The sequence below is a fragment of the Tenrec ecaudatus genome, chromosome 12, assembly GCF_050624435.1.
Source record: "Tenrec ecaudatus isolate mTenEca1 chromosome 12, mTenEca1.hap1, whole genome shotgun sequence".
Lineage (NCBI taxonomy): Eukaryota > Metazoa > Chordata > Mammalia > Afrosoricida > Tenrecidae > Tenrec > Tenrec ecaudatus.
Genome location: NC_134541.1, coordinates 87,653,639 through 87,668,287, shown reverse-complemented (window position 1 = coordinate 87,668,287; position 14,649 = coordinate 87,653,639). Strand labels below are relative to the sequence as shown.

The 14,649-nt window shown below is 41.4% G+C and overlaps 1 protein-coding gene across 4 annotated transcripts in view; it reads left to right on the top strand.

Moving 5' to 3' along the window:
* The first annotated feature begins 1,368 nt into the window (after positions 1 to 1,368).
* Positions 1,369 to 14,649, top strand: part of TMEM192 (transmembrane protein 192) — a 33,769-nt gene continuing 20,488 nt past the window's right edge. For all 4 annotated transcript variants that reach the window (XR_012787254.1, XM_075564229.1, XM_075564230.1 and 1 more), the window contains exons 1-4: positions 1,369 to 1,499; positions 6,756 to 6,902; positions 8,341 to 8,605; positions 13,738 to 13,872. Coding sequence is in view for 3 of the 4 variants with exons in the window: in XM_075564229.1 (XP_075420344.1) it covers positions 1,491 to 1,499; positions 6,756 to 6,902; positions 8,341 to 8,605; positions 13,738 to 13,872 (556 nt within the window). In the remaining variant the exon portion in view is untranslated. The remainder of the gene's footprint in view (positions 1,500 to 6,755; positions 6,903 to 8,340; positions 8,606 to 13,737; positions 13,873 to 14,649) is intronic.

Sequence of the window (14,649 nt, the reverse complement as noted above, 5' to 3'; positions counted from 1 at the left end):
ATTCACAAACAATGTTTGTGGAAACAGTAGTAAAAACAAAAAACTGGTAAATCTGCTGCACATTACCACTTTAGAGTATTGAAAAGCAAGGATGCTTCTTTGAGGAATAAAGTGTTCCTGATCCAAGCCATGGCATTTTCCATTGCCTCAAACACATGTGAAAGTTGGATATTGAATAAAGATGATGGAAGAGGAATTGATGCTTTTGAATTGTGGTGCTGGAGAAGAATATTAAAAGTACCATGGACTGTTAAAAGGACAAGCAAATCTGTGTTGGAAGAAGGCCAGAGCGCTTCTTATCGGCAAAGAAACCATCTTACATATTTTATATGTAAAGAAATCTCTCTAAAATAATAAGAAATTAAAAAACTAAAATCCAAACTAACTGTCATGAGCTGATTCTGGCTCATAGTAGCTCTATAGGACAGGGTAGAATGGTCTTTGTGGGTTTCCAATACTGTAACTCGACGTAGAAAGCTTGTTTTTTCCAAGGAGCAACTGATGGTTTTGAACTGCTCGACTCGTGGGAAACAGCCCAATGTGTACACACTATGCCATTAGGGCACCGAATTAAGCAAACGATGTCTGAACAACATATGACACTAGGTATTGTAGGCCAAAACAATGCAAGTGACAAGGAATTAAGGACATTTTACTTTGATGTTGGAAAAATCAGTGCCATATTATAACATTTTAGTATCTGTGATCAGAGCTCAAGCACTGTGCAGAGAACAGTGCTGACAGTAACACTTCGAGAAAAAGACTGAGGCTCAAAGTGGGGACTTCTCTTGGGGAACTGTTTGGTAGTAAAACAGATTGACCATTTCACTCCTTACTCCTATGTGTTTTGACCCAAGAATCTTGGTAAAAAAATCCTTCAATCTTGGGGAAAATAAAAGTGAAACCCTCATAATTTCATTACAAGGCTACGTTGATCTAAATTTATTTGAAAATCATTCAAATATTATTATGGATACCTATATAAATTTGAATACTTTTTCATTCTCCTCACATGTGGCTACAATCCCTGAGGTCTGCAGCCTGAAACCGCCTCTCGGGAGAAAGATGGGGCTTTCTACTGGTGTAAACGGTTTCGTCTTGAAAGCCCACAGGACAGTCAGCATTGACTCGATGCATGGCAGTGATGGCAGCGAGTGGCGCAGGATTCACCTGTTGGTTCTACCCATGCATCAGTAAAAATAAGACGAAGAAAATAAAAAAAGTCAACGTTTTAAAACACACCAGTATTGGCTCCGCCTGCTACCCCACGTCTCCAGGTCAGGAAAGAGCACACCCCTTCCTCTACGTCGCCCAATCGGGAGCTAGAGGGCGGGGCCATAGACAAGGCGGCGCAGGGGGTGTATCTGGGGAGGGGCCCACAGGTCCTCGAAGGTGACGTTTTTATTCTCGCGGTTCGCCCGGTGCCGGTGAAGAGGCCCCACGGGCCGGGGTTTCGGCTTCTGGCGTCGAGGACGACTGAACCCGGCAGGATGGAGGACGTGAGTGCACGGAAATGGCGGTGGTTGCCCCCGGGAACCCCCTTCCTGTGCTGCGGGGAGGGGTGCGGCGGCCGGCGGGGCGCCGCGCACGGAGAGCCGGGCCCGCCTCCGCGCCCGGGTACGGGGAGAAGCCGGCCGGCGACCGGGGACCGGGGACCCGGGACCCGGGACCCGGGACCCGTTCGCGCCGACTCGGCTGCTCTTGCGCGGAAGCTCGGCCTGTGCGCGCCCCTGGTCTGTGACCAGCCCACTTGCGGCGCGCGTGCGCGTTCCCGGAGCCGGGCGCTTCACGTGACGTGCGTGTGACTGGAGGGCGCCACGGTGGGGCGCGCCCCGCGACCGAGCCTCACGGAGCCGCGCGGGAGCCTGGGGAAGTCGCGGGCCAGGTCTCCCGCGCTGCCTACCCCCAGCCCGGCCCCGAGAACTGGAGCTGAGTTGGCACCTGGGGCCCCCCGCGGAGCCCTGTGACTCTCACCTTGGCTCACATGAAAGAAAATCTCGCCAAGTGCTGTTTTTAAATTTAGGTATGGTAGGATTGGGAAGATCACAGCTGGAACCCACCAACAGCTTCTTCGGAGAAAGCAGAACCTGTCTGTTGCCGTAAATATTTACAGCCTTCAACCCCTATATAAGGTCGCTGAGTCTTAATGACTTAATGGTATTGGTTTTTGGTACTTGAATTTGTGCCCAGAATCAATTAGGTTGGAAGGAAGAAATGTTTTTGTAGTATAAGGTGGAATCTTATACTAGATCATTGAGGGACCAAACCCGCTAGCGTAAGATAACTAAATTAGGGTTTTGTTTTCAGCTTTGTGCCCTAGAATGAAGGAGCATGACAGGGCTGTGCCTGTGTGGCGTGAAAGGTTGGGAGGTTCGAACCCTGAAGGAGAAAGATGAGTTGGTCTGCTTCTTGAAAGACTATACAGAGCCTTAGAAACCCTATATTTTTGGGTTGCTTTGAGTCAGTATTAACTGGATGACAAATGACAAACATAGGATGCTTGGGAGGTGCACATGGTTAATAGACTTGGCCACTAACTGAAAGGTTGGGGTTTGGAGTCTACTCATGGACTCTTAGAAAGAAAAGCTTTAGGGTTTGCTTTAGAAAATCCAGCTATTGAAAATTAAGCAGAGTCCTGTTCTATTCTGACACACATGGTCACAATGAGTTGGAATCAACTTGATGGCAACAGGTTGTGCTACATTTTGTAGGAATTCTCAGGTAGAAAAAAAATGCACTTTGACTTAGTATTGCAGAGTTACTTAAAAGACCTAACAGAGGGACTTCCACTCTTAATACTTCAAGATGGAGTTTGAAGAAACATGAAAAAACACATGACAAATAGGGTGTAAATCTGTTGGACATCAGGTAGTGATGCAGAGAGGAAAAAGGAGCCCCACAATCGCAGGACAAAGCCTCTGGGAGGTGAGCTGCAATGAGGGATAACTGCAGATTTGCCAAGTTCCCCCAAACTACTCAGCATAGATCAGGGTCTGTGCATTTGAGGAAACTCTACCAAGCCTGGAGAAGAACCACCTGGAACAGTTAAGGGGAACAGTACTGAGTGCCCACACAGAACCAGATTTAGTAGCCTGTCCCACCAACCTCAGGAGGTCTTACATCAGAAGTGGGAGTAAATATGACTTTGGTCTCACCTTGTAAGTCTTAAGAGCAAGACCAAAAGGACCAAACTCTTTTCAGGTAGTTCCAACTACACCCCAAGATTATGAAGTAGTAGTGTTATTTTACTGTATGTACAAAAAGTTAGGGACATGGAATGTATAAAATAGACCAATGGCAAACATGCAGCAGTGAAAACTAAAATGAACACAGGATGAAAGGTCCAGGAGGAACAGTGTTGGGGCTGGGGTGGGGGATGCTAGGAAGATGCAGTCTTGCTGAGGGGCTAGGCTGGGGAGGCATTGTAAGAGAGAGCAGTGAGCGGCATTCCCAGTTTGGCAGTCAGAGAAGGGTGAGAGGCCAATCTTGTAAAGCAGATAGCCAGACTAAGAATTTGAGCTTTGTCCTGGCATAATGGAGAAGTGCTTCAGGTTTATAAGGAGAAAGATGTTTGTTTTAGAATTCTGACAGAAGCAAGGGAGGTAGCTAAGGTCTGGAGACCAGGAGGCCAAAGGACATGAGAAATGACGAAGGCCTAAACTAAGAACACAAAGTAAAGGACAGGTTTAAGAGAGTGGTGATTCTTTTTATGGGGAAGGTCAGAGAAAGCAGGAGGTAGAGATAGTAGTGGCCAGGATTTATGGATTTTTTATTTGCAAGCATTATTCTAAGCACTAGAAGTACAATTTCGATCCAGATTCGGAGAGGGTGGGGTAATTCCTAAAATGGTATTTGGTTCTACTCTGCAACTCATTTTATTCAATGCCTAAATTTCCCGATTAGCTTGCCCTTTCACAATTTATAGTACTATGATAAATTCCTTTATTCTTCCCAACAAAGCTTTGCAACAGGTGCTATTATAATTTCTCTTAAAAAATGAAATTGAGGCACAAATAGGTGAGTTATTTGTATAACTCATCTTTGAATCCAGGTGATTTGCTTTTGAAGTGGTCAGCCCTTAACCATGGTGTTTGCTGCCTCTTAGTGGAGTTGAATCTCAGACTTTAGCTGAACTCTTAGGCAATACTCATCACTGACTTAGGGAATACTGGGAGAATAGATTTGTGACGACATTCTTTTAAGAAATGTTCACCACCTGATGACAGTGTGATACTGTTCAGTGTTAGGGTCATAAAGAGCAGGTGGTGGGGTGAGTGACCTAATAATGAGGTCTTCTGAGGAAGACCAATATTGATATCCCTAGTAAGAAAGCCACCTGAAGGCAGTGTGATAGATGAGCACAGAAAGCTTTAGATATGCATCTACCTTCCCTCTACCTGGACTGCCCACTTCTGTGGGCATGATCCAGACCTGGAGTGTCCAGGAAGACCAGCTGGAATGGATGACCTGCTAAGGAAAGGGCTGCAGAAGCTGGCACATTTACTAGCATTAGATGGAGATAGAAGAGTTTTGAGAACAGAAAGAATCAATAGAACCATGGTGAAGAGGAGCTCTGGTTGCCTAGTGGTTACATGTTGGGCTGCTAACTGCAAGGTCAACTGTGCTAAACCACCAGAGACTTTCTACTCCTGTAAAGAGTTATGGAAACCCACAAGGGCATTTCTACCCTGTCCTGTAGGGTCATGTGAATCTGTATCAGTTTTATGGCAGTTGAGTGTGTTTTTTTTGGATTGGACTGTGGTGTAAGTAGGAAGACAAATTGGGAAATTAGGCTTTAGAGTCATTGGATGGCACAAGTGTTTAAGTGTCTGACTATTAATCGAAAGGTTTACTATTTGAAAGAAGTGGAGAAAGGCCTTGAAAGACCTGGAAATGTCTTGTCAAGGTCACAGGCTGGAAAACGCTGAGGGCCAGTTCTGCTCTTCTCTGAGTTGTAGTTAACTCCACAGCCCTGGCCAGGTTGGGGAGTAAGAAGCGTTGCAGAGTGGTGCTGAATGCTGAGGTTTAAGTCGAGGAAGTCAGCCCAGATCTATTCATTTGCAGATTTATTTTGTACCTCTCTTATTTGCCTGTGTATCCCATTTTATTGGATAGTTGTTTGTTAGTCCTTTACGCCTTTCTTTCTCACCTCCTCCATGAAAATGTGCTCTCCTGGAGAGGGATTGCAACTTATTTTCTCTGGGGCTCAGTGCTTTATGCATATTGTTACTGCTATTGTGTGCTGTATAGTCAGGTGCAACAACATCATAGGACAGGATGGAGTTACTCTGTAGAGCTTCCCAGGCTGTAATCTTTACAGGAACACATCACACTTCTCTGGAGTGGCTACTGGGCAAATACATTTAACCATTGTACCCCCAGGGCACCTTTTATGTATGATAATATTCAGTAAAGGTCCAGGATCGAGAGATGCAGCAGGGATGTGAAACTTGTATTCTGGTCAAGACAACAATACCTTTAAACAAGATGCAGGTGGCGTAGTGAGTTATACGCTAGGAAGCTAATCACAAAGTCAGCTGTTTGAAACCACCTTTGCAAGAAAGATGAGGCTTTATACGCCCATAAAGATTTATAGTCCCGGAAACCCAAAGGGTTCATTCTACTCTGTCATGTAAGGTCACCATGAATCGGAATTGATATTTCTTGCCAGAATTTTGCAGCTTACACTATTCAAGTTTTGCTTGCCATTACATTGAAATTACAACTACAGTTGACTGTTGCACCACCCAGACTTGAACCGCACTTACACACAGTTTCTTCCCCTGTTGCTGTGGCGGGGAGCTCAGTTGTTGCAAATATCAGCCTAAGCCGCTGTGTGATATTAACAATCTGTATGAACAGCTCATAACACCTGTAAGTAGGCCTGTGCCCACACAGATCAGGTCTATGTTGATCAAGTGCCAACTGTAAGTCAGACATGGAATTTTTATAAATCTTTTATTGGGGGTCTTACTGCTCTTATAATAATCCATATATCAATAGTATCAAGCGCATTTGTACATATGTTTTCATCGTCATTTTCAAAACATTTTCTTTCCTCTTGAACCCTTGGTATCAGCTCCTCTTCTACAACCCTTGGTAAATTAAAAAACTATTATTTTCATATCATACACTGTTCGCTCTTTCCCTTCACCCACGTTTCTATTGTTCATCCCCTTAAAGGGGTGGTGGTGCGATTTTTAGTATTTGGGAGATAGCACCCCTTCCCCCATAAGTTGTTCATGGATCAACTGAAGTTGTCATTGAGAATCACATCTATAAACACTCATTGAGGATTCATCAGCATAGTCTGTTGTTACTAGTATTCCAGAATACTTCTGTCATAGCTGAAAGTTTCTTCTAGGCATGCTTAATGAAGCCTCCACCGCCTTTTGAACATTCTGTGGTACATAACCATATGTAATCATGTCATGAAAAATATGAATTATTTAAAATAAGTCATTATCTAAGTTTGGAGGACTTAGAGAAAATTCTTTAGTTTTAGCTTATGGATTGCCTCATTTGTGGCATGTGGAATTGCCTCAGTTGAAGTAGTTTGCCTTCCATTTGTTTTAAATCTTACTTTACCAGGTTGTATACAATAGAATTATACAGAGGTGGAGGGTGCACATTATTTTTAAAGGAATTTTTCTTGCCTTTAATTTGTGTGATGTTTTCTTAAGTTTTACAATTTAGTTGACTTGTTTAGAAACATAACCCAGAAGTGGTGATTATAATTTGCTTGTTTTCTGCAGGGTTCCTTGGATCTTACCCAAAGTATTGAAGATGATCCTCTTTTGGATGCCTACCTTCTTCCACATCACTCCTTACATGCTCATTTTAGATTAAGATTCCAGCCGCTGCCTACGGTCATCATAGCACATTTTCTCTTGTTAATACACGTAAGTGCCTGTGCATAAAGTGATGTCCCCCAAATAGCTACAAGTTTTACAGAGGACAGTATAGCTATTGTTATCAACATCTGCATAAAGAGTCACAGTGGCATAGTAGTTGTACATTAGAATGCTAACTGTAAGGTCAGCAGTTCGAAACTACCAACCAGAGCTCTGGCAGTGGATGCTAATGCTAGCTTTCAAATTTTTCCTTTTAATTTTTTAAATAAAATTATAAAATAGTATTTCCCTTCTATAACACTTCTTTATGACAAAATATTATAGAAGTGTACAAAAATAAAATTATAATCTTAGTTTTTCTCTACTTTTGCCTTTGTCCCTGAGTCAATTAATGGGATTAATTTGTTATATTTCCTTGGCTTTTCATTAGGTTCATATAAATTTACCTACAGAGATTAGGACACCTATACAATGAAGAAGTTTCCTTCATTTATTTATTAAAAGTGAAACTTAGATGATATCATATTACTCCATACCAGTGGTTCTCAAAACTTTAGAAGACATCAAATTCACTAGGCAGCCTTGTTAAATACACATTGCTGGGACTTGCCTCTGGGGGGAGCTTAAGGATTTGAATTCTTACAAGGTTCCCAGGTGATGCTTATGCTTTTAGTCTGAAAGGTACCCCTGAGAGCCACCGCTCTGCCACTTAGTTTCAGTGTGTCATAGACATCCATCTGGACCAATACACAGAGATAAGTCATTCTTTTTGTTGCTACCTAGCATCTTATAACACAACTAAATGTGCCATAATTTATCCAGGCATGCCACTATGGATAGACACATGCACTTGGGCTATTTGTTAGTGTTTTGCAAGTGTAAAGATATATGGTACATGCTTGAACCCATATATCCTACTTCCTGTGGCTTTCCTACTGATTACAAGAGCTCTTGAAGTAGGATTTCTGGGTCAACATTGTTTTCCAAAATTTTTTCCACCTTATTTTCCTAAGGCATTTCCCAGTCCAGGCATCAGTGTATGAGAATGCCTCTGTTCTGGCACCAGTGCTTCACATGTTGTCAAGCTGGTTGTGTTATTCTCTTAAAGCTATTCATTTAAAATAAGAAATATGTATCTATTTTAAACCATAATCTTTGTTATTTTTGAGATACTAAATCAACCTTTGTACTCATTTTGATAAAGACCAGTGGGTAAGAAACCACCTGTAATACTAAGTGCTCATCTCTTACATAGGAGGCACAGGTGATTTCTTTTCTTCCCCTGTGATTTTCTCTGTTTTCCAAAATTCCTGTAAACTTTTATATTTGGTTATGAAAAGTTCATAGAAATAATGACAGATAAGTGGTCATCCATTTATTTGTAAGAACTGAATAGAGTTAAAAATAGGAGAGGAAATTCTGGGATGGCAGTGATTATTTCTAAGTCCAAATACTGAGTTTTAATCTTACTGATTTTCTTTTACAGGTTGTGTTTGTCATTTTAGCATTTTTAACAGGAGTGTTTTGTTCTTACCCTAATCCACATGAGGACAAGTGTCCAGGAAACTACACCAACCCATTGAAAGTTCAGACAGTCATTATCCTTGGAAAAGTGATTTTGTGGATTCTGCATATAGTCCTTGAGTGCTACATACAGTATCACCACAGCAAAGTCAGAAACCGAGGCTATCACATGATCTACCGCTCCACAAGGCATCTTAAAAGACTGGCACTAATGGTGCACTCCGCAGGTGAACTGCCTTGTCTTCTTTAGCTTTGAGTGGCAACAATGACAGCACACAAAAAATGTGCCGGTTGATTTTATGATTAAATTGGTTCTGTCATTGCTGTGAGAGTGATGTGATCTTAGAAAATTGTATCAACGTGTGTCTTGCAGGGGGTCCTGGGTGGTGCTGACAGTTAAGTGCTTGGCTCCTGACCTGAAGATTGGCAGCTTAAATCCACTGTGAACTTCCATGGAAGAAAGGCTTGAGAAGCCACAGCCATTGAAAACCCAATGGGAAAGTTCTACTCTGAAACACCTGGGTTCTCCAGGCGTCAGATCAGCTCAGTAGCAACTGTTTGTGTGCTTTTGTGTCATAGAATATGTGCAGTCTTAATTTTTCATTTCAAGTCTTGTTATAAACATGTTATAAAAATGAGTGAACTATAGAAGTTTTTGCTTTTCTGACATCAGCTGTTTTACTCATCTAAAGGAAAGCTATAAATGCCGTTGCAGTGTGATATTTCCAGGGATAAGAAAAAGGAATTTTTTATATGAAATTTACTGCTACTTTTTGCAGTAGAGGATTATGGTGAAAAGTTTTGTGAAAAGTTTCATTGCAGGACAAGTCCCTAGAAAAAGGGGGGACTGTGCTGTAGTAAGATACATTATCCAAAAGGTGAAACTTGAAAAATACACTGATCATAATTTGAAAAGGTAAGATTGGAAGGGGCAAGCAGGACTTACAGTGTGTGAATGCCTGCTCTCCTGTTTTGTTGCTGGCCTGACACTAAAGACTCAATGAGATCCTGGAGCTATCATTTTCTTGGTGTAAAAGTGCCTCCCTTTGAGACCAGAATGAGCCTTTAAAAATCTAGGATCCAGGTTAGAAAAATGTAGCTCTACTGAATTGAAAAAATGTCTTTTCCATTCTGCATATATTTTCTTTACATTCTCTTATTGGAGTGCTTAGTACAGCTGAAGGGTGTTGCTATTGCAGAGCGAAGCAGGGCCATGCTATTCCTTTTTTTTAAAATAAAACAGTTGTATTGGCACTTTGTCCGTATATCATACAATTCAATAATTCAACTCTATAACAGCGATATTAAAAAGAGTTGTACAATCACCACCTCAATCAATTTTAGAACATCTTCCTTGTACTCAGTTATTTGTATAATTATTTTTTAATTGTGGCAAAAATATATACAACAAAACATTCTCTGATTTAATAACGTCTACATTATAAAATTCAGTGCTGTTGATTGTACTCTTTATGTTGTACAACCTTTATTAATATCCTTTTCCAAATTATTCCACTACCATTAACAAAAACTAAACTCCCCCTAAGCAAAAACTGTTCCTCTTTTTACCCATGGTCAAGTTTGGTTTCTTTTTTTTCCTTCAGTAGTTTTCTTGATATATTATTCACATATACTTCTGTCGTTAAATCGCTTTTTAGAAAGACTGCATACACCACCATAATCTGTTCTTGTGCTCTGTCCCCACTCCTGCGTTCCTACTTCCTCCCTGATTCCCTTCATCCTACCCCATAAACCAGGCATCCTCAAACTACGGCCCGTGGGCCACATGCAGCCCGCCAGATGTTTTTGCCCCATTTGTTTTTTATTTCAAAATAAGATACGTGCAGTGTGCATAGGAATTTGTTCATAGTTTTTGTTTAAACTATAGTCCGGCCCTCCAATGGGTCTGAGGCACAGTGAACTGGCCCCGTTTAGAGAGTTTGAGGGCCCTGCATAATCCATCGCATCAGTTATTGTCTATGCTCCCACTCCTGCACTTCGTAAGCTGGGAAACCCGGCAGAAACAACCATAAACAAAATGAAACCGAAAAGAATAACACTATAAAAAAAAGAAATAAAAATAAAGAGTAAGAGAAAAAACCACCAACAATATTTAAAAAGCCAGAGAAGAAATTTCTGTTGTGGAGCAAATGAGAGACGTTTGAGCCTAGAGCAATTTAAGGTTGGATTAAGAGGGAGGTCACCTGACCAAGTATCATATTATGCCATGGCTCAATGATCTCTGATAGTGAAAGTTGTTCGAGTCCTTTGCCTGCGGATAGAGGGGTTCCTTCAGAGGCTTAATCTGACTAATTCTCTGCAGAAGGATTTGGGGCTCCCACTGCTCTCCATAGCCTTCTACAAATTGGGTGCTCACAAATTGTGCTTCTTCCCTGTGGACTTAGTTGACTCCTCACTTAGATGGCTGCTTGTTTGAATACAAACCTTTAAGACCCCAGATACTATTCTGATTGTGAAAGCTAAGCACCATCTACTTTCTTTATCACACTTTTTGCAACACCTTTATTTTCAGTGATCTTTACAAGTAACCAAATATCCAGCAGAGCTGTGTTCTAAGGACTGACTTCTTGGGCTCAAGTTAAGTGGGACCCCAGAGTCCATCTGAGGCCAAGCTATTTCATAGAGATGAGTGAATGTAACTTGTCTTGGAGGAGGCAGTTAGAACTTTCTGCCTAGTCAAGGAAGGATAAACTAGAGGGGTGGGGTGGTATCATGGATCTTGTGTCAGACTGTTAACTCAAGGTCAGCAGTCCAAAATGACTAGCCACTCCACGGGGAAGACAATGTGACTATATTCCCCAAATGAGTTGAGTCTTAGAAACCTAGAGGGCCAACCCTACCTCGACTCAATGGCAGTGTGTTTGTTTTTTGGTTTTAAGGATATCTTTGGTTTGTTGAACCATTAATTGTGCAGTACTCTCATGTGGCCAGGAGATGTCATAACCTTTCCTCCTGCATATAAAGCAAACCTATTTGAACTATTGAAGACATACTTGCTCTCTTGTCACTAAAATCGTGTTCAGCTTCTCAAATTTTGGTCTAGAAAGAGAATTTTTCTTTTTCCTTTGAATGAGACTGGCTGGTCTTTTTTTCCTGACATTCAAATTCTTGTTAAACAAGACCCCTTCATTCCAAATTGCATCCCCTTTATGTTACTCAAGCACAGATAGTTGTGGCATATATTTACCTTATTTCTATTTTGAGTACTTTTTTCATATTTGAAGTAAAATAAGGTAAATTTCCTGGGTTGATAAACTTTTAACATTGTTCTCATTTTATTATGTAATAGTACACAGGATATTGATGAACTTGTGATTCTCTAGAACAGTGATTCTCAACCTGTGGGTCGCAACCGCTTTGGGGGATCAAACGACCTTTTCACAGGGGTCACCCGATTCATAACAGTAGCAGAATTACAATTATGAAGTAGCAATGAAAATAATTTTTGGTGGGGGGGTGTCACCACACCATGAGGAACTGTATTAAAGGGTCACGGCACTAGGAAGGTTGAGAACTACTGTTATAGAAGAAAAAATGCACATTTTTTTTTTGGGTGGAATCAGAAGACTAGGTCTTTTATCTCAAGTAACAAAATAGCTGCCTAATTTATGTTTCCCATCCTTAGACCCAAATATGTTTTAAATTCGATTAAATATGATTAATTACATAGAAAGTTACCTATTCATGTCCCCCACCACCACCCTGAACTGAAAACTAAGCTGTTCACTGAAAAGCAGTAATTTTCAACTTATCTGATGGTCTTGGACAAGCTGACTTCCTCTCTAACCTGAAGGGGTAAACCCAGGAATCGAGAACAATGGGAAGTTTGGGATAATTTACTCCAGAAGGTAAATTCTGGGAGGAGTTTTTAAAAGCAGCTCTAAGTGGGAATTACAGGAACCCTTGTTGTGAACGATCATGTCCTCCACACCCCCAATTTCTCAAGAAGACCTGAGGCTCTCAGAGCCTTTGAAGAAATGCCTCTGGAATCCTCACTGATGTCTGCCTGGTGCTCCTGGCCAGAGGAAAGGACCATCTGGTGCTTCAACGTAGTGTAGAGACCACAGCTCCTCATTGGATTCCAGGATGCCTGCCTCAGACAAGTGCACCTTGTCATCACTACTTCCCAATCTACAGCATCTTGTTTCATTAATGTGTTTTAATATATAGTAAATGTTTTAATTTTCTCCTGGACTCTGCCTATAATAGGAAAATGCAATAAAACAGCATTTAGGCTTTGTGTCTATGGCAATAAAAGCTTATTTTAAAAGAAACAAAGCCCCCCTAGTCCCAGTCCATATGTTCTTGTGATGTAGGAAATGTCTCTTGTGTTCTGAGAGGTTGAGCAAACCAGCACACAGACAGAAGTGAGATGGGAGGGGTCCTGGTGAATGATAGTACTGAAGTGGTTGGCCACAGCTGCACCATCAGGTGCATAGAGGCTTGGACAGGACAGGGCCACAAGCCTGAGGAAGGTGCTCAGATTTCTGAGACCTAAGAGCTGCAGAGTCTGTTTTGTCGGAGATGCTGCAAGAACTCAGAGGTGAACTAATCTTGACCTGAACGAAGAAAGTACCTTCATCATTGTCCTAAGCATTTGCATTTTAGGAAATGTTTTCAGTGTGCTCTTTCCACTGGACTGTTTGTCTCCATAGAAACCTATGAAACCCTAACAACCCCCCTGAGTGCTGGCTGCACTGCTCAAGAGAGAGAATCTTCTGAAAACTGTTATCCCTATGTGCAAATGTTTGTGTTTGCTATCTACCCCGCCCCTGCCCCCAGTATTGTAAATGGTATATTGTGTTTGATTCGTCTATAAGGCCAATTTATAATGAATTTTGCCAGTATGCTAATACACTGGTAAGTTGTAAGTATTTGGGGGCCACACAGCCCTTGTCTAGAACAGTGTTTCTCATAGTAATGCTGCATGCTCTGTGACTAAGGGAGGTGAGGTGACTACGATTCGCAAATGCCTGTGGACCTTGAAGAGTTGAGGACATGGAAACTTTTAAAAACTTGCTTTTAAAATTCACGAGGGATCTAAAAGAAATGCCATTGTTAATAATTCTATAAAGAAAACAAAATCCTTAGTGGTTAAGAAAGTTCAGATTTGTTTTTATTTGAATGGTGTGACATTAAGTCTTAAATTTCCCCCCTTAAAAGCTTAACAGTTGTTGGTATTTATCCTTCAGTTTTCTTTGTTATTAAGTATAAATGGTTCGTGTGTGTGCTCACGCGCATGTGCATGGCATGCCGTGCAAGTGCTCAGTGCTGGGTGTGTGTTTGTGCCTGTTGGTGCTGGGCATGAGCTGACACTGTGTCTGCTTTTCTTTGTCAGGCAACACGGCCCTCCTTCTCATACTGTGTGTTCAGCATTCCTTTCCGGAGCCCAGTACATTATATCTTGACCTCATTTTGGCCATCCTTGGTTTAGAACTGATAAGCTCCTTGGCATGTCTGCTCATTTACACAGGTGAGAATTACAGTGGAACTGTCCTTATAAACTCTGTACATAAACCTCTTATTTTCCTCTTGTTTTCCCTGAGTTTGAAGCTGAGCCCATTATCCCACAGACCTGGGCATTTTTTCCCTTTGTAACTAAGAACTTATTTAGTACCACTACTTTTCCTTGCTAAGCATTTCCAGACTTTTCTAATTTCAGATCAACAGAAAGATAAAACCACAGTGAGTTCCAGCTCTAATTTTCTGTCAACAAATGTTTGCCAACGAAAGTAAAAAGTTTTTATTATGAAACAAAGGAAATAATACCATTTTACTTCCTCACAGCAGGCACGTTTCTTCTCTGTCTCTCAACCGTGCAACAAAACTGCTCCCTGATGGCAGCTGATTCAGTGCCACTGAACTAATTGTTTTGCGACCATTCAATGCCATGTATCTCCAGATGACCATTTTTAAAAGTAACATTTTTCTAGTTATCAAAGAAGTGTTAGGAGTTTTAGCCTGTACCCACTAGTTTGGACCCACTAGTTCTCTTATTTGGAATAAGTATGACCCATTTCTCATTCTTTTTTTAAATCATTTTATTGGGGAGCTCATACAACTCTTCTCACATTCCATCCATCCATTGTGTCAAGCACATTTGTGCATATGTTGCCATCATCATTTTCAAAGCATTTTCTTTCTATTTGAGCCCTTGGAATCAGCTCTTCCCGCCCCCCCTCTCACCCTCCCCCACCTTCCCTCATGAACCCTTGAGAATTTATAAATTATTATTTTTTCATGTCCAGTA